The sequence below is a fragment of the Mugil cephalus genome, chromosome 3, assembly GCF_022458985.1.
Source record: "Mugil cephalus isolate CIBA_MC_2020 chromosome 3, CIBA_Mcephalus_1.1, whole genome shotgun sequence".
In the NCBI taxonomy this organism is placed as follows: Eukaryota; Metazoa; Chordata; class Actinopteri; order Mugiliformes; family Mugilidae; genus Mugil; species Mugil cephalus.
Genome location: NC_061772.1, coordinates 21996081 through 22022664, shown reverse-complemented (window position 1 = coordinate 22022664; position 26584 = coordinate 21996081). Strand labels below are relative to the sequence as shown.

The window sequence follows — 26584 nt, the reverse complement described above, 5'->3', positions numbered from 1 at the left end:
TTCTGCAGGGACATCAACATGAGCTACGGGTCACAGTATCAGTGGGCTGAAGATGACTTTCAGTCAGTAGGGGCAGTTCGGATGACCCGACAACCAGATAATAAAAACACATATGTCATGTACCATGGAACCACTAGTGCCAATGCTCAGAAAATCTTGGCCTCTGGCTTTCAACGGTCGGCAGATGGCATGCTTGGTCCTGGTGTCTACCTCAGCAGAGATCTCCAGAAAGCGAGCCGCTATCCTATTGGTCACCCTGAGAATGACAAGGTCGTCATTAGGGTTCTGGTCAACGTGGGAAAAGTGATTGTCATCAATCGTCAATACCACCCAAATCAGAAGAATTGGCATGACCACGGATACGACACTGCCTGGGTGCCACCAGACTGTGGAATGGTGAAGAGTGGTTTGGAGGAGAATTGTGTCTGGGATCCCAGACGAATCCAGATCCAGAGTATCATCAAACCAATCCCAAACCAGCAGTCCTCCGGATTTGTTGCACAAGGCTACACGTAAGACATGGTAGAAGGGAAACTGAGATGGGAAAAATGTAAATGTACCTGTCAAACCATAGCATGTTAACATTCAGGACAGAACTACACTACATGACATACTACTTTTACTTTTGTGAAAAATTTCAGATGTTTTAATTTTCATGGAGAAAATTAGAATTAAGGTGAAAAAAGAAAGTCCACACACTAGGGCTCACTCTTCAGGAGCATTTATTTATCATTTATTTAGCACATCCATGGATGTGGGAGGGAGCTCTAGTGTGGAGACTTTAATTTTTCTTGCGTGAGTACTCTGCTCTGTATTGAATATTAAGATTAATGAATTTACCATTTATGGTTCCTTGGCCTGGTTAACAAATGTAAACATGTATTCAGACCATCAGAACATAACAGCTGATTCAGTCACTTGAAGTGGACATTTAACACCACATTTGAACTAATAATGTTTCCTTGATCTTCTCTCAATGGCTGAATGAAAATCACATGCTTCTAAACACAGGGATGCAATGTGTGTCGTAGTTACCATATATGGCTCCTTATCCCATAAAGGATTAAGTCGTAAAACACAGCTTCCTTATTCTTATCATCATAACCAGTCCAGTGATATAGCAGGGCTGTTTTCCCTATTTATAGCAATTGGCCACAAAAAATAGCAGAATTCATACATCTAAGAATAGCTGTAAAAATATTTATAAATAGTATAGCAAGAACAGCTATTGTTTCTTTTTTGACAGAGATGAGCTAAAGGTGCTACGCTAGGCTAAACACATTTAGAACATCACATGATCCACATGCAGTAGAGTTTAAAAGTATGAAAAGTATGAAAGATTCAGAATTTTTATTCCTATCATGTTATTTGCAGTTATTTTGCATCAATAAATCATAATTCATAAAATCTTTTCTGCAGGCACATCAATATGAGCTACGGGTCACAGCATCAGTGGGCTGAAGATGACTTTCAGTCAGTAGGTGCAGTTCGGATGTTCCAACAACCAGATAATAACAACACATATGTCATGTACCACGGAACCACTAGTGCCAATGCTCTGAAAATCTTGGTCTCTGGCTTTCAACGGTCGGCAGATGGCATGCTTGGTCCTGGTGTCTACCTCAGCAGAGATCTGCAGAAAGCGAGCCGCTATCCCATTGATCACCCTGAGAATGACAGGGCCGTCATTAGGGTTCTGGTCAACGTGGGAAAAGTGATTGCCATCAATCGTCAATACCATCCACATCAGAAGAATTGGCATGACTACGGATACGACACTGCCTGGGTGCCACCCAACTGTGGAATGGTGAAGAGCGGCTTGGAGGAGGATTGTGTCTGGGATCCCAAACGAATCCAGATCCAGAGTATCATCAAACCAATTCGAACCCAGCACTACTCTGGATCTGGTGCACAAGGCTACATGTAAACTCCATGAGCAGTTACTGATTCATTTTGTATGTTCAGATATTGCAAACCTTTATTTTTCGGCATGAAAAATATTGCAAATATAAGCTTATTTTAACCCAATCCCTATTACTTGTTTATCTAGGACAATTAGTAAATATTACAATATTATTATTTCTATTTCATTTGTTGGTTCTCTGTGTCTGCTTTCTGGATGTGTGTGAAAATCTGATGTTTTAGGTAACTTTCATGCAGAAATGCCGAAAATTCTGAGGGGAGGAAAGACAGTGAATGAAAGATTGCTAATTTTCATTCCCATCATGTTGTTATTTGCAGTTATTTTACACCTTAAATCATAATAAACATCTTTTCTGCAGGGACATCAACATGAGCTACGGGTCACAGTATCAGTGGGCTGAAGATGACTTTCAGTCAGTAGGGGCAGTTCGGATGACCCGACAACCAGATAATAAAAACACATATGTCATGTACCATGGAACCACTAGTGCCAATGCTCAGAAAATCTTGGCCTCTGGCTTTCAACGGTCGGCAGATGGCATGCTTGGTCCTGGTGTCTACCTCAGCAGAGATCTCCAGAAAGCGAGCCGCTATCCTATTGGTCACCCTGAGAATGACAAGGTCGTCATTAGGGTTCTGGTCAACGTGGGAAAAGTGATTGTCATCAATCGTCAATACCACCCAAATCAGAAGAATTGGCATGACCACGGATACGACACTGCCTGGGTGCCACCAGACTGTGGAATGGTGAAGAGTGGTTTGGAGGAGAATTGTGTCTGGGATCCCAGACGAATCCAGATCCAGAGTATCATCAAACCAATCCCAATTTTGGACTGAGCAGTGGAGAGTGAATCACGGGCCAAATCACAAGCGTGATGCAATCTCTCCCTAAAGGAACTAACGTAGTCAAGGATGTTTTCACTTGAACTAGTTTTGTTTGAGAGAACTTTCTCTCGCAACAGACGGAGAGGGCCGCGCACGGTGTGGCCAAACACCAAATCGGCTGGGCTAAAACCTAACGCTTCCTGCAACGTTTCCCTCACAGCGAACAACAACAGGGGCAGTCCCTCATCCCACTCACGATTGTTCTCGGCACAATATTTGCGGAGCATAGCTTTCAGAGTTTGATGAAAGCGCTCTAACGCACCCTGACTTTCAGGATGATAGGCGCTGGAAGTGTGGTGTTTCACGTTTAGCTCTGACATGACCTGGGCGAAAATTTTTGACATGAAATTCGATCCCTGGTCACTTTGGATGCGCCTTGGAAGGCCGAATGTGGAAAAAAACTTGACGAGCGCTTTTACAATGGCGCGCGCTTTTAAGGAGCGCAACGGGACACCCTCAGGGTAACGGGTCGCGGCACACATCACAGTGAGGATGTACTGATTTCCAGACTTTGTTTTTGGCAGAGGACCCACGCAGTCCACGATGACATGTTCGAATGGCTCTCCAACAATAGGGATTGGCTTTAATGGAGCTACAGGGATTACTTGATTGGGTTTTCCTGAGACCTGACATGTGTGGCATGAACGGCAAAACTTTGCAACATCTGACTTAAGCCCTGGCCAAAAGAAATAACGGAGGATACGGTTGTAGGTTTTTCTGATACCTAAATGACCGGACATGCTATGGTCATGAGCCAAACCTAGCACCTGGGAACGAAACTGCTGTGGCACTACAACCTGAGTCACAGACTCATATGCTGGACCAGGATGAGGGGACCAGCGGCGCATCAGAACTCCATCAGCTATCAGTTAGGACCCAGACTTATCACATTTTGGATCTGTTGCAGGAGAGAAACATGGAGACAAAGTGGGATCAGTTTTCTGTGCTTTGATTAGTTGTTCTCTGTCTATTGAAAGTGTGAGGGTTTCAACATCTGGCTGGAGCTCAACAACAACATTCTCTTTAGCATCTGAGAGAGAATCTGTGGGGTCAGAGAACATAAAAGAGTCACTGAGATCCACCAAGTCTCCAAGTTTCCGGGCCTGAGCACGGGTTACAGCACACACAGGAAATAAAGGAGGTGAACCGGGTGCAGCAGAGCTGGAAACGCACAAATCTGTTACTGGGTTTTCAGTTACCTCTGGGGATGGAAAAACCTTACCACCTGCCAAATCATTGCCAAGGATCAGATCAATACCAACTATTGGCAGCTGGGGTCTCACAGCGACTTTGAATTTGCCTGACACAATCTTGGAGGTGAGCTGAATGAAATGCAATGGGGCCCGCACAGCACTTAGCTTAACCCCCCATGCTATGATGTCAGAACCACAGTATGACTGAGCTGAAAAGGGAAGAATGCCTTCACACATAAGGGACTGTTTTGCACCGGTGTCCCGAAGGATAGTGATAGGAACTGGTTTATCTACTCCCTCAAGAGAAACAGACCCTTGAGTTACAAATGGTTTGAAATCCTCATCAATTCCATCTACTACATCCAATTGTTGCTGGTGATGTGGCTTGGTGTGTATGAAACTGATAGGGGATGGTGATTTGACATTCTTAGATTGGTCTTTTCTTCGAAGAGTGGGACAGACCGCAATGAGGTGACCCTGCTCATGGCAGTAGAAACACTCTCGTCTCTCAGTGTCACCAGAAGCAGCAGTGGAGTTACGACGGGAGTTTTTGAGTGGTCTAGGGCTCCGGCCACTGGGGACTGGTTCACGGCACACTGGGGGAGAAAAAACACTTTTGTGTGTTAACAAAAATTCATCAGCAAGCACAGCAGCATCAGTGAGTGAGGTGACTTTTTGCTCATTCAGATAAATGACAATTTTCTCAGGTAACCGGTTTTTAAATTCCTCCAGCAAAATGAGCTCCCTCAAATGATCAAAAGTAGTTACCTTACTGGCCTGACACCACTTGTCAAACAGAGCACTCTTCTCCCTCGCAAACTCAACATGTGTCTGGTTGGCAGTTTTTCCACAGTTCCTGAATTTTTGTCTATATGCCTCTGGTACCAATTCATAGGCTCTAAGGACAGTGGCTTTCACTGAGTCATAATTGAGGCTGTCTTCAATAGACAAAGAGTTGCACACTTCCTGTGCTTTCCCAACTAGCTTACACTGAAGTAGCAGAGGCCACACACTCTTTGGCCAATGTAGTGTAGCAGCGATGCGTTCAAATGCACTAAAATATGAATCGACTTCAGATTCCCTGAATGGAGGAACTAGTGCAATGTGCCTGCTCACATCAAAGCTGTCATGGGGACTGGGCGTGGTTGTCTGCGTGGGTACAGGGCTGGCAGTTACAGCAGTTCCCCGCTCTAACTCCAGAGCCCTTACTCTCAGGTGCATAGTCTCCACCTCCAGCTCCCGCTGTCTCAACTCAACCTCCTTTATACGCAGGGTGAGCCTCAGCTCCTCTGCATTCATGCCAGCTTGGGCCTGGGCGGTTGGGAGTGGGGCAGAAACACCTGCAAGATCACCTGGCTCAGCTCCGACCATGGGAGCTGGCCCACCGATTAATCCCCTCTCACTCAGCTTCACATAGAGTAGATCATGTATCTCCTCTTTCTTTGCACCAGTTGGCACATGCACCTCAAACGAACTGGCAATAAGGCCCAAATCAGCCTTTTTACACCTTCTTAAAACCTCTGCGGTTGGATTAGCCACAAACTCCTCCAATTTGAACTCCATTCCACTTACACATCTGCCCCCACCACAAAAGAAAACTGCCAAACAGACAAGCAGAGACCACGAGAGAGAAAAGGTCAATTCACTTTACACAACGAAACAGAGAAAGAACGACGAGATTCCATTCATGTTACGTCCGACCTAGGGGAACCGAATGTAACATGGAAAGGACGCCCCCCTCTCTCTCCCACTCCCAAGGAAGACCATACAACAGAGCTGCAGACCAACAAATAATTATTTATTTAATCAACAATGGTAGTGCTAGGCTTCAGGGTGAACATGGCCCAAAACAACAAACAAAAAAAAAAACACTGTGCCCCCAAGCTGACTTACCTAATCAAAAATAAAGGAAATCAAAATACAGGTTTCTAACCTGACTCCCTATAAAAAATAAACAGGAGAAAAAGGTCCCAACAAAAAGAGCTACTCACCCTTACCACTACCTGGTCTGCTAACAAATACAAATTGCCAAATCACACACAAATGCCTGGTTCAGTTGGGAGGAGGGTCAAGAGGAGAGGAAGAACTCCAAAACGACGGCCATTTTATAGGGTTTCCTCCCACCCATTCACCAATTGCCAGCCAGCACCTGGAGACCAACAGAGGTGGCACCACCCTCAGGCAGGGAGGAACAGCACATGGAAAAGGGAAAAAAAAACAGCACAGACAAGTCATACATCCAAAAACGAATATTACACAATGACCCTGGGTCATAACAATACATACTGCAGTAATGATGAGTCAGTCATATAACTGAACAAGTAGCTAAAAGATTCTTTCTCCCCTTTTACTGCTTTGCCCTCAGTTTCTTTCCAGACAGACTGAGTTGAAGCGTCTGCTGTCATTCTGATACAATAAAGGTGAAAGAAAAGAACGAAAAGATCAGATCCCCACCTACCATGTACAGTGTAATTCATTAAAATGGTCTGTGTTTGCACTTGCAGTGTATTAATACACTAATTACCAACACATATGTATAGATTTTGGGGCCCCATGGTCATGACATTAATGGAAAACTAAGAAGGCTTTTATTCAAATTGCCAACAGATCAATGTAGAAGGGTTGTGCGTCTGAAGGGACTAACAGTGTCGACCTGGATGATTGAGAACCTTCACAGACGTACTCCACCCATGCAGTAAACACCGTTATAGATGCAGCAGGTCTGCTCTCCTCCTAATACACTTCCCACTAGATTAATCTGATTTCATACATATTACAGTGATGATGAGTCAGCGATATAATGGAACAAGTAGCTAAAAATAAAGATTCTTTCTTCCCCTTTTACTGCTTTGTCCTCTGTTGCTGTACTCATCTCCTTCTAGAGGTTTCTTTACAGACATCTTCAGAAAAGGCTGAGTCACGTTCTGAGACCTCGAGAAACGAGTGTCACGTAGCTCCAGATTCTCCTTTTTGGTAATTGAATTAATATCACGAGAACTTGACCAAACACGCTGTTAACAAAGGTGGTCCTCTCAATGTGTCTTTGTGTTTTTTTGTGGGGGCCCTTGCATTAGACATGTTCAGTGGCAGCTCTTTAAAGAAAACTGAAGCATTTGACAGGTGAAATAATGACCACGTACCCATTCAAAACTGATAGATTAAAGACACTTCCTGACACTTTTTGAAGATGGTACTGAGGCAACAAAAAGACACCAAGTGGAACACAAAGAACTCCACAATGACATAATGAAAAAAATCATACAAAGTGATTACACAGAGACATGAAGATGTCCAACTCACCTAGAAAAGGACCACTAATTGCCTCAACAGTGATCAAACAAATGACACAAAGATGAACAAAGAGGCCACATACCACAGAAGTAAATCAAACAACCTACAGACACACAAAATGTCCAAAAAGTTGTACAAAACAACTAAAACAAACAAAACGACAACAAAGATGTAAAAAAATAAATAAATAAATAACCAAAATTAATGCAAAGAACTATAAATAAATGAACTAAAGTCATAAAGACCCACAACCCAGAGGGACACAAATGATTAACAAAGTGCCTAATGAGAATCAGTCTAGTGCCAAATGGACTATGACTCTGTCAGAGGTGGAGAGTGCAAAGCCAGCATGACCCACATGGACATGAAAGTATGCAGGCAGCAACACAACGAAAACCTAAGTAAGCACATAGAGCAGAAGTGTGTTTGTATGGGCACTCCTTGTTGCCCATTTCCTGTAAGCAGTGCGTCTTGCGATTAACTGAGACGCAGCTCATCTGCCACTATACATGAACATCTGGGCAACATTATAACTCTTCTTCTCATCTTCAGACATCCAGCAGAAAAATTGAGGCAACACCGGGAAAGCCCCATAAATCCCGTGCTGCCTGAAGTCATTGATAACTGTGTTGCTGGATGGCAAGAACGAAACCTATGTCTATGTTAACCACGCCTTTGCAAATTAGACCACAGCAATGATTCAGGACAGAACTCAGCAGGATATGCTACTTTAACCCTTTATAAGGCACTCATTGAAATACTTCAACCCTACAGTGTTATGTTGTTGGTCAGTGTTTCTCAATTCCGGTCCTCGGGACCCACTGCCCTGCATGTTTTCGATGTTTCCCTCCTCCACCACACCTGATTCAAATGATCAGCTTGTCATCAAACAGAAAATCAAAATTACAAAGAAAAAATGAAGTCCGCACACTAGGGCTCCCTCTTTACGTCCATTTATTTAGCACATCTGTGGATGTGAGAGGAAGCCCTAGTGTGGAGACTTTCGTTTTTTCTTCCTGATGATTTGAGTTTTAGTCCGGCACCTGTTTACTTTGAATTTACCAAGTATGGTTCCTTGGCCTGGTAAACTAATGTGTAAACATAGAACTTAGTACTGATTCAGGCACTTGTCAACATACATATTATCACATTAGACAACATTAGGCCACTTCTTTGTGGTACCTAATAAAGTAGTTATGTTCATTGTTCAGGCAGAAGTGGACCTCTTACACCACATTTGAGTTTTTCCTTGATCTTCTCTGATTGGCTGAATGAAAATCACATGCTTCTAAACCTCACTGAGAGGCACAGAGACGCAATTTAAAATGTGTGCTGAATTTATGATATGATCCTTGCCCCATAAAGGGTAATGGGCAGTAGTAGACACAGTTTCCTTATTGTTAAGATCATAAATAGCCCAGTGATATAACCGAGCTGCCAGCAGTCAACTCCCATTCGGCCATTGTTGAAGCTTGAGGTCTTTACTTGGAGCAAAGTGAAACTCAATTAATATTGTTGGAGGAATCCAGAGAGAGGTACGTGAACAGGACGCACCTTTAAAATGCCTGTAATTTTAAAGTAAATATTCTCAGTACTCTGCGTATGAGGATGTGTCCAGATTTTTGATTTATAAACCAGATTTATATTACTGTTTGCAGAACCAAACAACGGCACATTTCAACTGTGTTTTTAGAACCACCGAAGCTATCTATTATTTTTCATAAGGTCAGGGTTGGAAAGCTGTGAACTAATTCATACAACTGAAATGAAGCAAAGATATTGGTTTTGGTCGTAGTAGTTGGGAGTAATGCTTTCGTTTTTCTTCCTGATGCCTTTATTTTCGGCACCTGTTTACTTTGGATGTGCGTGGCTGCTTTGCTCTCTAATATCAAGATTAATAAAATTAACATTATTTGGTTCCTTGGCCTGGTAAACAAATGTAAACATGCATTTAGAGCATTAGAACATAAGTTACCTTCCTTGTCCCATAAAGGATTAAGTAGTAAAACATAACTTCCTTATTCGTATTACCGTAACCAATCCAGTGACATAACATGGCAGTCAACAATCAGCTCCATTTACTGGAAGATGACTGTAACATGAACGCTGTATTTTCACTGTTAATCAGGACCAAAAAAATAAATAAAATAAAAAGCAACACTCTTACATCTAAGAAAAGCTGCTGTAAATCCTCACAAAGGAGCTAGAACAACTATTGTTTCCTTTTGATAGAGATGAGTAATTTTTATGCAGAATGACCGAAAGACAGTAAATGAAAGATTCATAATTTTCATTCCTGTGATGTTGTAATTTGCAGTTATTTTACACCTTAAATCATAATAAACATCTTTCCTGCAGGGACATCAACATGAGCTACGGGTCACAGCGTCATTGGGCTGGAGATTACTTTCTGCCACATAATACCAAAACATATGTCATATACCATGGAACCACTAGTGGCAATTTTAAGAAAAACTTGATCTCTGGCATTCGTCAATCGCTAGATGATATGTCTAGTTATCGGGCCTGCCTCAAAGCAGACCTGAATAAAGCGCGACTGATAGCAGGCGTTTTACCTCTGCCAGTAGGGACAGTTCGGATGGTCCAACAACCAGATAATTACAAAACATGTGTCATGTACCACGGAACCACTAGTGCCAAAATAAAGAAAAACTTGATCTCTGGCATTCGTCAATCGCTAGATGATATGTCTAGTTACCGGGCCTGCCTCAAAGCAGACCTGAATAAAGCGCGACTGATAGCAAGCGTTTTACCTCTGCCAGTAGGGGCAGTTCGGATGGTCCAACAACCAGATAATAACAGAACATATGTCATGTACCACGGAACCACTAGTGCCAATGCTAGGAAAATCTTGGCCTTTGGCTTCCGTCAGTCGGCAAATGGCATGCTTGGTCCTGGTGTCTACCTCAGCAGAGATCTGCAGAAAGCGAACCGCTATCCTACTGATCACCCCGAGTACGACAAGGTCGTCATTAGGGTTCTGGTCAACGTGGGAAAAGTGATTGTCATCAATCGTCAACACCACCCATATCAGAAGACTTGGCATGACCACGGATACGACACTGCCTGGGTGCCACCCAAGTGTGGAATGGTGCCGAGTGGTTTGGAGGAGGATTGTGTCTGGGATCCCAAACGAATCCAGATCCTGGATATCATCAAACCAGTCCTAACCTATGGATCTGGTGCACACGGCTACATGTAAACTCCATGAAGGGTTACTCGTTGATTTTGTATGTTCAGATATACTTTTATGTATTTGGATAATGAATAAATGACAATCTATTTTAAAACTGTATCTTTGTAACATGGAAGATAAACAAGTCAGAAATCTGGGTTGAAGTGTCTGCTGTCATTCTGATACAATGAAGATGAAAGAAAATAATAAACAGATCAGATCCCTACCTGCGATGTACAATGTAATTCATTCAAATGTACTGTGTTTGCACTAGCAGTCTATTCATACAATGCTTACTAACATATACGTATAGATTAAGATTAATTAAGGTTAATCTGATTTCATACATACTGCAGTAATGATGAGTCAGTCATATAACTGAACAAGTAGCTAAAAATAAAGATTCTTTCTTCTCCTTTTACTGTTTTGCCCTCTGCTTCTTTCTTAATTTCCTTCTAGAGGTTTCTTTACAGACATCTTTCAATAGAGTCAGTGGCATATGATGTGTATGAGTGAGGAGTATGTGTGTAAATGTTGTAGAGTGCAACAGACATACGGGTAACCTCAAAGAACAGAATCAAACAGGACTGTGACGAGCTCGGGAAGAATAGCCGAGAGAGGTTACTGACTAGACAGGTAGGACTTTTTGAAACCTGGCCACACTGGGCTCCAGATCACACCATCAGCTACCTGCAGGAGAGACAAACAGGAGTTACTCCCCCAAGATGCTGCCCATTTCCTGTAAGCAGTGCATCTTTTCATTAACTGAGATGCACTTCATCCACCACTGTACATGAACATCTGGGCAGCATTACAACTCTTCTTATTATCTTCAGGAATCCAGCAGAAAAAAATGAGGTGAAACCAGGAGAGCGTAACCATCATGCGTAACCATCATGTCAGGTCGTGGAATTTCCTGCTGAAGCTTGAGGTCTTTAATTGAAGCAAAGTGAAAATCATTGTTGGAGGAATCCAGAGATAGGTATGTGAACAGGACACACCTTTATAATGTCTATAACTTTTAAAGTACTCTGTGTATGAGGATGTGTTCAGACTTTTGATTTATAAAACCAGATTTATGTTGCTGTTTGCAGGACCAAGGGACCGCACATTTCAACCATGTTTTAAGAAGCATCAAAACTATGTCGTATTTTTTTTTATAAGGTCAGGGTTGGAAAACTATGAACCAGTTCATACAACTGAAATGAAGCGAAGTTATTGGTTTTGGTCGTAGTAGTTGGTGGCACTGCAAGAAAAGTATTTTGTGTTTACAATGCAAATGAGATGGAAAACTGAGATGGAGAGAATGGAAATGTACCTGTCAAACTGTAGCATGTTAGCATTGGCGCTGCGCAAGGCAGGTAAATCCAAAATCAAAAAGGAATCATGGACATGGCATGGAAAACCATGGTACATGACATGGAAAACCTTGGAACCTGGTGCAGTGACATTAACGACACAACAAAGAACAAAGGGAAAGCGGGGCTATATATACACAAGAGGGCTCAGGGCTAACAAGACACAGGTGAAACGCATGATGACAATCAACACAGGTGAAACCAATGAACAATCAAGGGACAAACAACAAACACCGACAGGAACACCAGAACTTAACAAAATAAAACAGGAAACTCAACATGACATGGACAGACATGAAAAAACGACAAGGAAACACGACCGACAGGAAACTAAGAAACTTGGCAAAATAAAACAAGAAACACAAAGCATGATTTACAAAATAAAAGACAGACAAACCATGACAAGTGGCATATGATGTGTATGAGTGAGGAGTATGTGTGTAAATGTTGTAGAGTGCAACACACATACGGGTAACCTCAAAGAACAGAACCAAACAGGACTGTGACGAGCTCGGGAAGAAGAGCCGAGAGAGGCTGATTAGACAGGTAGGACTTTTTGTAACCTGGGCACACTGGGCTCCAGATCACACCATCAGCTACCTGCAGGAGAGACAAACAAGAGTTACTCCCCCAAGATGCTGCCCATTTCCTGTAAGCAGTGCATCTTTTCATTAACTGAGATGCACTCCATCCACCACTGTACGTGAACATCTGGGCAGCATTACAACTCTTCTTATTATCTTCAGGCATCCAGCAGAAAAAAATGAGGCGAAACCAGGAGAGCCACATAAATCCCGTGCTGCCTGAAATCACTGATGACTGTGTCGCTGGATGGCAAGAACGAAACCTATCTCTGTGGTAACCACGCCTTTGCAAACTAGGCCTTGTATATTATGTCTGTAACTAAAAGACATGCGTAACCATCATGTCAGGTCGTGGAATTTCCTGCTGAAGCTTGAGGTCTTTAACTGAAGCAAAGTGAAAGTCAGCCAACATTGTTGGAGGAATCCAGAGAGAGGTACGTGAACAGGACACACCTTTACAATGTCTATAACTTTTAAAGTACTCTGTGTATGAGGATGTGTTCAGACTTTTGATTTATAAAACCAGATTTGTGTTGCTGTTTGCAGGATCAAGCGACCGCACGTTTCAACCGTGTTTTTAGAAGCACCAAAGGTATTTACTATTTTTTTTATAAGGTCAGGGTTACAAAACTATGAACCAGTTCATTCAACTGAAATGAAGCGAAGTTATTGGTTTTGGTCGTAGTAGTTGGTGGCACTGCAAGAAAAGTATTTTGTGTTTACAATGCAAATGAGATGGAAAACTGAGATGGAGAGAATGGAAATGTACCTGTCAAACTGTAAAAATGTTAGCATTCAGGACAGACCTATGTATGATTCATGGAGAAAATCTAAATTAGATAGATTGATAGATACTTTATTCATCTCAATGACAAATTCAATGAGAAAAAAAGAAAGTCTGCACACTGAATAAACAAATGTAAATATGTATTTTGAGCATTAGAACATAACAGCTGATTCAGTTCCTTGAAGTGGACCTTTTACACCACATTTGACCTAATAATGTTTTCTAGATCTTCTCTTAATGACTGAATAATAATCACATGCTTCTAAACCTCACTGAGAGACACAGAGATGCTATTTAAAATGTGTGTTGTAGTTACCATATATGGTTCCTTTCCCCAGAAAGGGTTAACTAATAAAACACAGCTTCCTTAATTTTTATGAACATAGCAGGTCCAGTGACATAACAGGGCTTCCAACAGTCAGCCACCATTCCTGATAGATGACTGTGTGATGACATGAATGCTGTACTTTCACTATTCATAGCAATCAGGACCAGCTCTCGTACGTCTAAAAAGAAGCTGTTGAGTAAATCCTCACAGAGGAGCAAGAATGGTTATGGTTTCTCTTTTGATAGAGATGAGCTAAAGGTGCTAAGCTAGGTAAACACATTCAGAACATCTAATGATCTGCATATATAGTGCAGTTAAAAAGTATACGTGCCCAGAGTTTCTACATTTCTGTATAAAGATTATTGCAAATATAAGCATATTTTAACCCAAGCCCTGTTACTTGTTCATCCAGGACAATTACTAAATTATAAAATATTATTATGTCTTTCATTTGTTTCTCTCCATTCTTGTCTCTCCATCTGTTTTCTGGATGTGTGTGACAATCTGTCATTGTTTTAAGTAATTGTTATGCAGAAATGGGGAGGGGAGCAAAAACTGTAAATTGGGGATACTTAATTTTCATTCCTGTTATGTTTTTATTGCAGTTATTTTACACAGGAACATCAACATGAGCTGGGAGTCTGAGTATCAGTGGTCTGAATATGACGATGTGGCAGGAGGGGCAGTTACGTTTGTCCGAGAACCCAGAAATAACAGAAAATACGTCATGTTCCATGGAACCACTAAAGCCAATGCTGAGAGTATCTCGGCCTCTGGCTTTCAACAGTCGCAGATGGCATGCTTGGTCGCGGCGTCTACCTCAGCAGAGATCTGCCCGAAAGCGAGCCGCTATCCATTGATCACCCTGGAATGACAGGCGTCATTAAGGTTCTGGTCAATGTGGGAAAAGTGATTGCCATCGATCATCAAAACCACCCTCATCAGAAGAATTGGCATAACCACGGATACGACACTGCCTGGGTGCCACCCAACTGTGGAATGGTGAAGAGTGGATTGGAGGAGAATTGCGTCTGGGATCCCAAACGAATCAAGATCCTGAAAACCATCGAACCAGTCCCAACTCAGCACTACTCTGAAAGTGGTGCACACGGCTACATGTAAACTCCATGAGCGGTTACTGATTCATTTTATATGTTCAGATATATTTTTATATATTTGGATAATGAATAAATGACAATCTATTCTAAAACTGTGTCATTGTAACATGGAAAAAAAACAAGTCAGAAATCTGAGTTGAAGTGTCTGCTGTCATTCTGATACAATGAAGGTGAAATAAAATAATGAAAAGATCAGATCCCTACCTGCCATGTACAGTGTAATTCATTAAAATTGACTATGTTTGCACTTACAGTCTATTCATACAATACTTACTAACATATACGTTTAGATTAAGGGCACCATGTTCCACCAGATTAATCTGATTTCATACATACTGCAGTGATGATGAGTCAGTCATATAACTGAACAAGTCGCTAAAAATAAAGATTCTTTCCCCCCTTTTACTGCTTTGCCCTCAGTTCTTTCCAGACATCTTCAGAAAGGCCGAGTCACGCTCGGAGACTTTTGGCAACAAGTATCACATAGTTCCAGATTCACATTTTTGGTAATTAAATTAATATCACAAGCATTTGAACCGAAAACACTGTTAACAAAGGTGGTCCCTTCATTCTCTCTTTGTGTTTTAATGAGGTCCCTTGCACTAGACGTGTTCAATGGCAGCTCGCTAAACAAAACTGAAGCATTTGACGAGTGTGTCATGATCTGGATTAAATGGCCACAACAACAGGGAGACACACCAGTATTTCAGTTAAATTATATTTTATTAATTCACCATATTAAATTAAATTAATGTGCCAAATTAACAATAAATATATGACATGTGGAAGTCAATAGAGTCAGTGGTGTCAAGGTTGGAGGAGGTTGTAGAGGTGAGGACCCAAGTGCAGGACTATAGATGAGGCAGATAGGGAATTCAAACAAAAAGGTATTTAATAATTAACAAAAGGCGCTGCGCAAGGCAGGTAAATCCAAAATCAAAAAGGAATCATGGACATGGCATGGAAAACCATGGAAAATAGCATGGAAAACCATGGAACATGGTGCAGTGACATTAACGACACGACAAAGAACAAAGGGAAAGCGGGGCTATTTATACACAAGAGGGCTCAGGGCTAACAAGACACAGGTGAAACGCATGATGACAATCAACACAGGTGAAACCAATGAACAATCAAGGGACAAACAACGAACACTGACAGGAACACCAGAACTTAACAAAATAAAACAGGAAACTCAACATGACATGGACAGACATGAAAAAACGACAAGGAAACACGACCGACAGGAAACTAAGAAATTTGGCAAAATAAAACAAGAAACACAAAGCATGATTTACAAAATAAAAGACAGACAAACCATGACAAGTGGCATTTGATGTGTATGAGTGAGGAGTATGTGTGTAAATGTTGTAGAGTGCAACAGACATACGGGTAACCTCAAAGAACAGAACCAAACAGGACTGTGACGAGCTCGGGAAGAAGAGCAGAGAGAGGCTGATTAGACAGGTAGGACTTTTTGAAACCTGGCCACACTGGGCTCCAGATCACACCATCAGCTACCTGCAGGAGAGACAAACAGGAGTTACCGCCCCAAGATGCTGCCCATTTCCTGTAAGCAGTGCATCTTTTCATTAACTGAGATGCACTTCATCCACCACTGTACATGAACATCTGGGCAGCATTACAACTCTTCTTATTATCTTCAGGCATCCAGCAGAAAAAAATGAGGCGAAACCAGGAGAGCCCCATAAATCCCATGCTACCTGAAATCACTGATGACTGTGTCGCTGGATGGCAAGAACGAAACCTATCTCTGTGGTAACCACGCCTTTGCAAACTAGGCCTTGTATGTTATGTCTGTAACCAAAAGACATGCGTAACCATCATGTCAGGTCGTGGAATTTCCTGCTGAAGCTTTAGGTCTTTAATTGAAGCAAAGTGAAAGTCAGACATTGTTGGAGGAATCCAGAGATAGGTATGTGAACAGGACACACCTTTATAATGTCTATAACCTTTAAAGTACTCTGTGTATGAGGATGTGTTCAGACTTTTGATTCATAAAACCAGATTTATGTTGCTGTTTGCAGGACCAAGCGACCGCACGTTTCAACCGTGTTTTAAGAAGCACCAAAGGTATCTAGTATTTTTTTATAAGGTCAGGGTTGGAAAACTATGAACCAGTACATACAACTGAAATGAAGCGAAGTTATTGGTTTTGGTCGTAGTAGTTGGTGGCACTGCAAGAAAAGTATTTTGTGTTTACATGCAAATGAGATGGAAAACTGAGATGGAGAGAATGGAAATGTACCTGTCAAACTGTAGCATGTTAGCATTCAGGACAGACCTATGTATGATTCACGGAGAAAATCTAAATTAGATTGATTGATAGATACTTTATTCATCTCAGTGAGAAATTCAATGATTAAAAAGAAAGTCTGCACACTGAATAAACAAATGTAAATATGTATTTAGAGCATTAGAACATAACAGCTGATTCAGTCCCTTGAAGTGGACCTTTTACACCACATTTGACCTAATAATGTTTTCTAGATCTTCTCTTAATGACTGAATGAAAATCACATGCTTCTGAACCTCACTGAGAGCCACAGAGATGCTATTTAAAATGTGCGTCGTAGTTACCATACATGGTTCCTTTCCTCAGAAAGGGTTAACCAATAAAACACAGCTTCCTTAATCTTATGAACATAACCATTCCTGATAGATGACTGTGTGATGACATGAATGCTGTATTTTCACTATTCATAGCGATCAGGACCAGCTCTCGTACGTCTAAAAAAAGCTGTTGAGTAAATCCTCACAGAGGAGCAAGAATGGCTATGGTTTCTCTTTTGATAGGGATGAGATAAAGGTTCTAAGCTAGGTAAACACATTCAGAACATCACATGATCTGCATATATAGTGCAGTTGAAAATTTTACACATCACAATTTTTTTATGTTTCTGCATAAAAATCATTGCAAATATGAGCGTATTTTAACCCAAGCTCTATTACTTACAATATTATTATTTCTTTCATTTGTTTGATTTGTTCTCTCTATCTGCTTTCTGGACTTGTGTGACAATCTGCTGATGTTTTAAGTCATTTTTTGGAGAAATAGCTATAAAGCTATAGGACTATAAATTGGGGATTTTTAAATTTCATTCCTGTCATGTTGTTATTTGCAGTTATTTGACACAGGCACATCAACATGAGCGGGTCACAGTACCAGTGGGCTGAAGATGACTTTCTGCCAGCAGGGGCAGTTCGGATGACCCGACAACCAGATAATAATAAAACATATGTCATGTACCATGGAACCACTAAAGCCAATGCTCAGAGTATCTTGGCCTCTGGCTTTCAACAGTCAGCAGATGGCATGCTTGGTCGCGGCGTCTACCTCAGCAGAGATCTGCAGAAAGCGAGCCGCTATCCTATTGGTCACCCCGTGTTTGACAGGGTCGTCATTAAGGTTGTGGTCAACGTGGGAAATGTGATTTCCATCAATCGTCAAAACCACCCATATCAGAAGACTTGGCATGACCACGGATACGACACTGCCTGGGTGCCACCCAAGTGTGGAATGGTGAAGAGTGGTTTGGAGGAGGATTGTGTCTGGGATCCCAAACGAATCCAGATCCAGCAAGTCATGAAACCAACCCAAACCCAGCCAGGAATCTCGATCATGAATCTCCTTGAATTACTTCGACTCGAGATGTCATTACCATAATTCCCAACTCAGTACATCTGTCCATGTTGTGGAAAAGTCTTCGTGACATGACCACGGATACAACACTGCCTGGGTTCCAACTGTGGAATGGTGAAGAATGGTTTGGAGGAGAATTGTGTCTGGGATCCCAAACAAATCCAGATCCTGAATATCATCAAACCAGTCCTAACCTATGGATATGGTGCACAAGGCTACATGTAAACTCCATGAGCGGTTACTGATTAATTTTGTATGTTCAGATATATTTTTATATATTTGGATAATGAATAAATGACAATCTATTCTAAAACTGTGTCATTGTAACATGGAAAATAAACAAATCAGAAATCTGAGTTGAAGTGTCTGTTGTCATTCTGATACAATGAAGGTGAAAGAAAAGAACGAAAAAATGAAACCCTTACCTGCCATGTACAGTGTAATTCATTAAAATTGACTATGTTTGCACTTACAGTCTATTCATACAATACTTATTATCATATACATTTAGATTAAGGGCACCATGTTCCACCAGATTAATCTGATTTCATACATACTGCAATAATGGTGAGTCAGTCATATAACTGAACAAGTCGCTAAAAATAAAGATTCTTTCTCCCCTTTTACTGCTTTGCCCTCAGTTCTTTCCAGACATCTTCAGAAAGGCAGAGTCACGCTCGGAGATTTTGGGCAACAAGTATCACATAGTTCTAGATTCACATTTTTGGTAATTAAATTAATATCACAAGCATTTGAACTGAAAACACTGTTAACAAAGGTGGTCCCTTCATTCTCTCTTTGTGTTTTACTGAGGTCCCTTGCACTAGACATGTTCAATGGCAGCTCGCTAAACAAAACTGAAGCATTTGACGAGTGTGTCATGATCTGGATCAAATGGCCACAACAACGGGGAGACACACCAGTATTTCAGTTAAATTATATTTTATTAATTCACCATATTAAATCAAATTAATGTGCCAAATTAACAATAAATATATGACATGTGGAAGTCAATAGAGTCAGTGGTATCAAGGTTTGAGGAGGTTGTAGAGGTGAGGACCCAAGTGCAGGACTATAAATGAGGCAGATAGGGAATTCAAACAAAAAGGTATTTAATAATTAACAAAAGGCGCTGCGCAAGGCAGGTAAATCCAAAATCAAAAAGGAATCATGGACATGGCATGGAAAACCATGGAAAATAGCATGGAAAACCATGGAACATGGTGCAGTGACATTAACGACACGACAAAGAACAAAGGGAAAGCGGGGCTATTTATACACAAGAGGGCTCAGGGCTAACAAGACACAGGTGAAACGCATGATGACAATCAACACAGGTGAAACCAATGAACAATCAAGGGACAAACAACAAACACCGACAGGAACACCAGAACTTAACAAAATAAAACAGGAAACTCAACATGACATGGACAGACATGAAAAAACGACAAGGAAACACGACCAAAAGGAAACTAAGAAACTTGGCAAAATAAAACAAGAAACACAAAGCATGATTTACAAAATAAAAGACAGACAAACCATGACAAGTGGCATATGATGTGTATGAGTGAGGAGTATGTGTGTAAATGTTGTAGAGTGCAACAGACATACGGGTAACCTCAAAGAACAGAACCAAACAGGACTGTGAAGAGCTCGGGAAGAAGAGCCGAGAGAGGTTACTGACTAGACAGGTAGGACTTTTTGAAACCTGGCCACACTGGGCTCCAGATCACACCATCAGCTACCTGCAGGAGAGACAAACAGGAGTTACCGCCCCAAGATGCTGCCCATTTCCTTTAAGCAGTGCATCTTTTCATTAACTGAGGTGCACTTCATCTACCACTATACGTGAACATCTGGGCACCATTACAACTCTTCTTATTATCTTCAGGCATCCAGCAGAAAAAAATGAGGCGAAACCAGGAGAGCCCCATAAATCCCATGCTGTCTGAAATCACTGATGACTGTGTCGCTGGATGGCAAGAACGAAACCTATCTAGGTGGTAACCACGCCTTTGCAAACTAGGCCTTGTATGTTATGTCTGTAACCAAAAGACATGCGTAACCATCATGTCAGGTCGTGGAATTTCCTGCTGAAGCTTGAGGTCTTTAATTGAAGCAAAGTGAAAGTCAGCCAACATTGTTGGAGGAATCCAGAGAGAGGTACGTGAACAGGACACACCTTTATAATGTCTATAACTTTTAAATTACTCGGTGTATGAGGATGTGTTCAGACTTTTGATTCATAAAACCAGATTTATGTTGCTGTTTGCAGGACCAAGCGACCGCACGTTTCAACCGTGTTTTAAGAAGCACCAAAGGTATCTAGTATTTTTTTATAAGGTCAGGGTTGGAAAACTATGAACCAGTTCATACAACTGAAATGAAGCGAAGTTATTGGTTTTGGTCGTAGTAGTTGGTGGCACTGCAAGAAAAGTTTTTTGTGTTTACAATGCAAATGAGATGGAAAACTGAGATGGGGAGAATGTAAATGTACCTGTCAAACTGTAAAAATGTTAGCATTCAGGACAGACCTATGTATGATTCATGGAGAAAATCTAAATTAGATTGATCGATAGATACTTTATTCATCTCATTGAGAAATTCAATGATTAAAAAGAAAGTCTGCACACTGAATAAACAAATGTAAATATGTATTTAGAGCATTAGAACGTAACAACTGATTCAGTCCCTTGAAGTGGACCTTTTACACCACATTTGACTTAATAATGTTTTCTAGACCTTCTCTTAATGGCTGAATGAAAATCACATACTTCTAAACCTCACTGAGAGACACAGAGATGCTATTTAAAATGTGTGTTGTAGTTACCATACATGGTTCCTTTCCCCAGAAAGGGTTAACTAATAAAACACAGCTTCCTTAATCTTATGAACATAACCAGTCCAGTGACATAACAGGGATTCCAAAAAAAAAAAAAAAAAAAAAGCTGTTGAGTAAATCCTCACAGAGGAGCAAGAATGGCTATGGTTTCTCTTTTGACAGGGATGAGATAAAGGTGCTAAGCTAGGTAAACACATTCAGAACATCACATGATCTGCATATATAGTGCAGTCAAAATTTTACACATCACAATTTTTTTATGTTTCTGCATAAAAATCATTGCAAATATGAACGTATTTTAACCCAAGCTCTATTACTTACAATATTATTATTTCTTTCATTTGTTTGATTTGTTCTCTATCTGCTTTCTGGACTTGTGTGAAAATCTGCTGATGTTTTCAGTCATTTTTTGCAGAAATAGCTTTAAAGCTATAGGACTATAAATTGGGGATTCTTAAATTTCATTCCTGTCATGTTGTTATTTGCAGTTATTTGACACAGGCACATCAACATGAGCTACGGGTCACAGTATCAGTGGGATGAAGATGACTTTCTGGCAGCAGGGGAAGTTCGGATGCTTGAAGAACCTGCTGAAGACAAAACATATGTCATGTACCATGGAACAACCAGGGCCAATGCTCAGAGGATCTTGGCCTTTGGCTTTCATCGGTCGGCAAATGGCATGCTTGGTCCTGGTGTCTACCTCAGCAGAGATCTGCAGAAAGCGAGCCGCTATCCTATTGGTCACCCCTTTTTTGACAGGGTCGTCATTAGGGTTTCGGTCAACGTGGGAAAAGTGATTGCCATCGATCATCAAAACCACCCTCATCAGAAGAATTGGCATAACCACGGATACGACACTGCCTGGGTGCCACCTGACTGTGGAATGGTGAAGAGCGGCTTGGAGGAGAATTGTGTCTGGGATCCCAAACGTATCCAGATCCAGAAAGTCATTAAACCAAGCCGAACCCCAATCTCACTCGAGAGTGCCATTGAAACAATTCCGCTCGAGTGGATATACAGACCAGGCCAAAATCCGTACGTCTGTCCATGTTGTGGACAAGTCTTCATGATGTGACTACGGATACGACACTGCCTGGGTTCCGACTGTGGAATAGTGAAGAATGGTTTGGAGAAGGATTGTGTCTGGGATCCCAAATGAATCCAGATCCAGAGTATCATCAAACCAGTCCCAACCTAGTACTAATCTGGATGTGGTGCACAAGGCTACATGTAAACTCCATGAGGGGTTACTCGTTCATTTTGTACGTTCAGATATATTGTCATATATTTGGATAATGAATAAATGACAATCTATTTTTAAAATGCCATTGTAACATGAAAAATAAACAAATCAAGAATCTGAGTTGAAGTGTCTGCTGTCATTCTGATACAATGAAGGTGAAAGAAAATAATGAAAAGATCAGATCCCTAGATCTGTGCGATCATGAGTGCCTCCCTCCTAAAGATAAAATCATCTTTACGAAGAACTAAGCATAAAATATACATTACTGTGCAAAAGCTTTAGGCAGGTGTGGAAAAAATACCGTAAACTAAGAATGCTTTCAAAAATGGAAGTGTGGTAATGGAAGAGTAATCTAAATCAAATCGATATCTGGTGTGACCAACCTATGCCCTCAAGACAGCATTAATTCTTCTAGCTACACTTACAGTTTTTGAAGGAACTATGCTGGTAGGTTGTTCGAAACATCTTAGAGAAGCAACCACAGATCCTTCTGTGAATATAGGCTTCCTCAGATCCTTCTATCTCTTCATGTAATCCTAGATACACTCCATGATGTTGAGATCAGGGCTCTGTGGGAGCCATGCCATCACTTCTAGGACTTCTTGTTCTTCTTTATGCTTAAGATAGTTCTTAATGAGTTAATGGCTGCAGAACAAACTTGTATGCTTCCCTGATGGTATTGATGATGGATAAGTATCTGCCTGTATTTCTCAGCATTGAGGACACCATTGGTCTCCATTTGCAGAAATGCAGCCCCAAACTTGCAAGGAACCTCCACCATGCTTCACTGTTGCCTAAAAACGCTCATTATTGTAGCGCTCTTCTTTGACTCATCAGTCCAGAGAACCTGCTGCCATTTTTCTGACCCCAGTTCCTATGTTTTCGTGCATAGTCGAGTCTATTGGCCTTGTTTCCATGTCAGAGGGGAGAATTTTTGGCTGCAACTCTTCCATGAAGACCATTCCTGGTCAGTAGATGGGTGTACCTGGGTCCCACTGGTTTCTGCCAGTTCTGAGCTGACGGCACTGCTGTTTCCTTCCGACCACTGCATCTACAATCATACAAAATCCCTGACTTTGTGCAAGTGTATCTATAAGGGCTGACGCTTGTTTAAAGGCAAAGGTTTAATGACACCAAATATTGATGGGGATTAGATTTCCCTCTTGTTTTCTCACTTTGCGTTTTCTAAAAGCATTCTTGGTATACAGCATTTTTTTCCACATCTAAAAGTTTTGCACAGTACTGTGTATCTTTGTTTTGGTTTGAAATACCTTTAAATACACATTAACATGAATCCAGTATATTGTAGTGAATAGATAAAGGGATTGCAGCAGATGTTATCTTTCAGTCAGAAATGCACACACATATTCAGTAGCACTCGATGATACTGGTCTGTCAGGTAAAACGTGATTGACTAAGGTGCTGCAGTATTATTTGAAAACAAGATACCTTTGTAAGAATTTATAATAAAGTTACACCAATTGTATGTAAATTGTTATGAGCAACAATGGATTGTAATGCATGTAATGCAACCAAAAGACTCAAGCACAAGAAAATGTAAGATATCAGGTGTGCTTATTTGTGGCAGTTTCACTAATAGGCCATCAATCATTTTCATGTTTAAAATAAAAGTGTCAATCTGAGTAGCTTGTGGCTTGGTGGTTAGCAACGATGCCTCTCAGTGAGAAGATCCAGGCGTGAAGCCAGCTTTCTGGGCCAGGCATGTTCACCCTGTGTCTGTGTGGGTTTTCACCTCCAAAAAGATGCTTGTTGGGTTAATTGGTGATTCTATATTCACTGTAGGTGTGAGTGCGAATGGTTGTTTGTCTCTGTGTGTTAGCCCTGCAATAGACTGGCGACCTGGTCAGGATCTCCCCGCCTCTCGCCCGAGGATGGCTGGGATAGGCTTGTAGGTATGTGTATACATGGCACTAGGAACAGCTTGAAGTAAAACACAATTTTACACCGAATATATATAGTAGGGATCTGTGCTCCATTGCTGTATCGGTTTTGGGGTCCAATGCATAATACTTAATTCACAGATAGACAGATGGGAGGTTGGCATAGTAACGGTAGACTACTGAGTAACTACCATAAAAGAGGTGATGAATAGAAGAGAAACTAAAAGAGCTTCAACAAAAGATAACAATCAACCGTGTCATCCAGAGCTGGGGGTGTTATTGTGGTTTAAACAGGAATATCTGAAGGTGTTGCCCAACCAGAGCTCACATGACTAGTCTGTTCACGACCAGACACTTACCTGTAGTTGGAGGAAACCGTTTTAGTCTTGTTTTCTTTCCCCAGTGAATGGTACACTAATGATCCATTATCTTATTGTCTGTTTCTACAAGTTCAATTCCCTTGTTGTTTCTTTGGATAAACCATGACCCACAGCTTGTATTTAGTTTGTCAGGCCACATCCCTAACTGAACAGCATGTTTGTTTTTCCACCTTTTTGTTTACTTGCACGTCACGTCTTTGTGAGTGTACACAGACCAGCGCACAAAGCGCCGTGTATCTACATCATATTTGCGCCACACTGGAAATTACAAAATTACCCCGAAAAGTAAAAGCATCCCACAGCAAATACAGTGTTTTGTAATCTCTTTACATTCACACAGCAGTACACAGAAAAGGTGACCCGCTGAGTACAAACACAACGGATAAGAGGAGTTGTGTTTAAGCAGCAAGTGTCGCCGTTAAAGAAGCCATTTAGTACAGCGGCGCTGTCAAGTGGTATTTGCTCCGACGCTGGTTGGCTGGTTACACAGGCAGGGAAGGAAACGTCAATATTTTTAGAAGCAAACCTGGAGAAGGGCTGAGGCTGGCCTGGAGCCTTTATTCACGTTGTTTCCGTTTACAATGAATGGCTGGACCACAAGACAGGACGGACATCCTGCAGTCAAAAGAAATCACCAGAGACTGAAACGACAAGCTATTACGGTCATTACTGGTGAGACAAAGTAGCTTTACAGCATTACAAACACTACACTGATCAGCCATAACATTATGACCTAAGATTGTGTAGGTCTCCCTTGTGCCTAAGAGAGAGTAGCACAGACCAAGCCTCGTCAAACTGTGCATTTGTTGGTCTCAAAAAAAAAAATGGAAAGATCTTATTTCGGATGTTAGAAGGAAGGGGAAGTGAGCTCTTCCTGCTGATTATGAGGGGTCCACAGAGACACTGTCCACTTTGAACAAATATCTGGTCTTTCTGGACAAGAAACTGAAGGAGGCTCAGTCAGGGAGGAAAGAAGCTACTGGATGTTTTATAACAAGAAATCTTAATGGTGAGGATTTTTTTTTAGCAATAAGTAAAACTGCTTAATAATTTAAAACTGATTCTTAGCGTATTTGTCAAATTTACCACAACAGTCCTCAGCAGCATGTAACCAAACCCATATTCTCCAGGAACACTTTGTAAAAAGCTTTGAGTAGATAAAGGAGCACATTACATGTATACAAGAAAAAACTAACAACAGAAATTACACCCCACCATTTTTTTTTATTATTATTTAAAACTGAAATTTTATGCCAGTTCAGTTCCAGTCATCGAATTGCCCTCCATTTTCCAAGCTCACATATGCTTTTCAGCTTCATTTGCCTCAAAGTGAAAATGTGGCCGTTTCATTCTGAGGGAGACATTAAAGACAGCTCTCCGCCCAGGCAGGAAAGCAGCGCATCGAATCAGTGACCTCATCATCCGGCTCGTCCAGGCATTCAGAGCGAAATGACACGAGCCGTGGGTGAAATGTCAGCGGAGGTGAGTGAGTGGGCAGCACCGAAGCAACGTAAAAAGACGGCAGCCATAATCATCGAACTACATTCATGAAATTAACTCGTAGACAGATTATAGGGTCATAATCGCAATTTTTTTTAAACATTCCTCATTGAGCTCCAATTAGAATAAATGTGCATGTGTTCTAAAGCCATTTAGTTCCCTCTGCTGTTCAAACTGCAAAACTACAGGATCTGTCCTCTAGTGAGTGTTGGAATGGGAATCACTGCTTATCGATTATACAGCCTTATTATTATAATTAGTTAACGTGCAGAACACCTGCATCTAATTTTATATCATATATATATATATATATATATTGATATAAATACTGCATATAGTGTCAATAACAATCCAGTCAATCGGGAAAGTGACAGAAAAAAAAGAAGGA

The 26584-nt window shown here is 41.2% G+C and overlaps 3 protein-coding genes across 3 annotated transcripts; all 3 read left to right on the top strand.

The window, feature by feature from the left end:
* The first annotated feature begins 17 nt into the window (after positions 1–17).
* gig2e (grass carp reovirus (GCRV)-induced gene 2e) lies at positions 18–2760 on the top strand. The gene is made up of 3 exons (XM_047580757.1): positions 18–469; positions 1458–1923; positions 2283–2760. The coding sequence occupies exons 1-3, from the start codon at positions 19–21 to the stop codon at positions 2758–2760; spliced, it is 1395 nt and encodes a 464-aa protein (XP_047436713.1). The 5' UTR covers position 18.
* A 6011-nt stretch (positions 2761–8771) lies between these two features.
* On the top strand, positions 8772–10645 carry LOC125005943. Its single transcript, XM_047581611.1, has 2 exons — positions 8772–9017; positions 9651–10645. The coding sequence occupies exon 2, from the start codon at positions 9661–9663 to the stop codon at positions 10513–10515; it is 855 nt and encodes a 284-aa protein (XP_047437567.1). The 5' UTR covers positions 8772–9017; positions 9651–9660; the 3' UTR covers positions 10516–10645.
* A 6004-nt stretch (positions 10646–16649) lies between these two features.
* On the top strand, positions 16650–22535 carry LOC125005407. Its single transcript, XM_047580755.1, has 3 exons — positions 16650–16757; positions 17810–18338; positions 21665–22535. The coding sequence occupies exons 2-3, from the start codon at positions 17833–17835 to the stop codon at positions 22245–22247; spliced, it is 1089 nt and encodes a 362-aa protein (XP_047436711.1). The 5' UTR covers positions 16650–16757; positions 17810–17832; the 3' UTR covers positions 22248–22535.
* Positions 22536–26584: the final 4049 nt, after the last annotated feature.

Bases quoted from the DNA above. Each gene is read 5' to 3' on its own strand.
- gig2e (XM_047580757.1), top strand. From the start codon at position 19: ATGAGCTACGGGTCACAGTATCAGTGGGCTGAAGATGACTTTCAGTCA. The intron at 470-1,457 runs TCCCAAACCAGC...AGCATCAGTGGG, and splicing joins CCAGAGTATCATCAAACCAA to CTGAAGATGACTTTCAGTCA. The intron at 1,924-2,282 runs GTAAACTCCATG...TCTTTTCTGCAG, and splicing joins TCTGGTGCACAAGGCTACAT to GGACATCAACATGAGCTACG.
- LOC125005943 (XM_047581611.1), top strand. From the start codon at position 9,661: ATGAGCTACGGGTCACAGCGTCATTGGGCTGGAGATTACTTTCTGCCA.
- LOC125005407 (XM_047580755.1), top strand. From the start codon at position 17,833: ATGAGCGGGTCACAGTACCAGTGGGCTGAAGATGACTTTCTGCCAGCA. The intron at 18,339-21,664 runs GTCATTACCATA...TGCAGTTATTTG, and splicing joins GAATTACTTCGACTCGAGAT to ACACAGGCACATCAACATGA.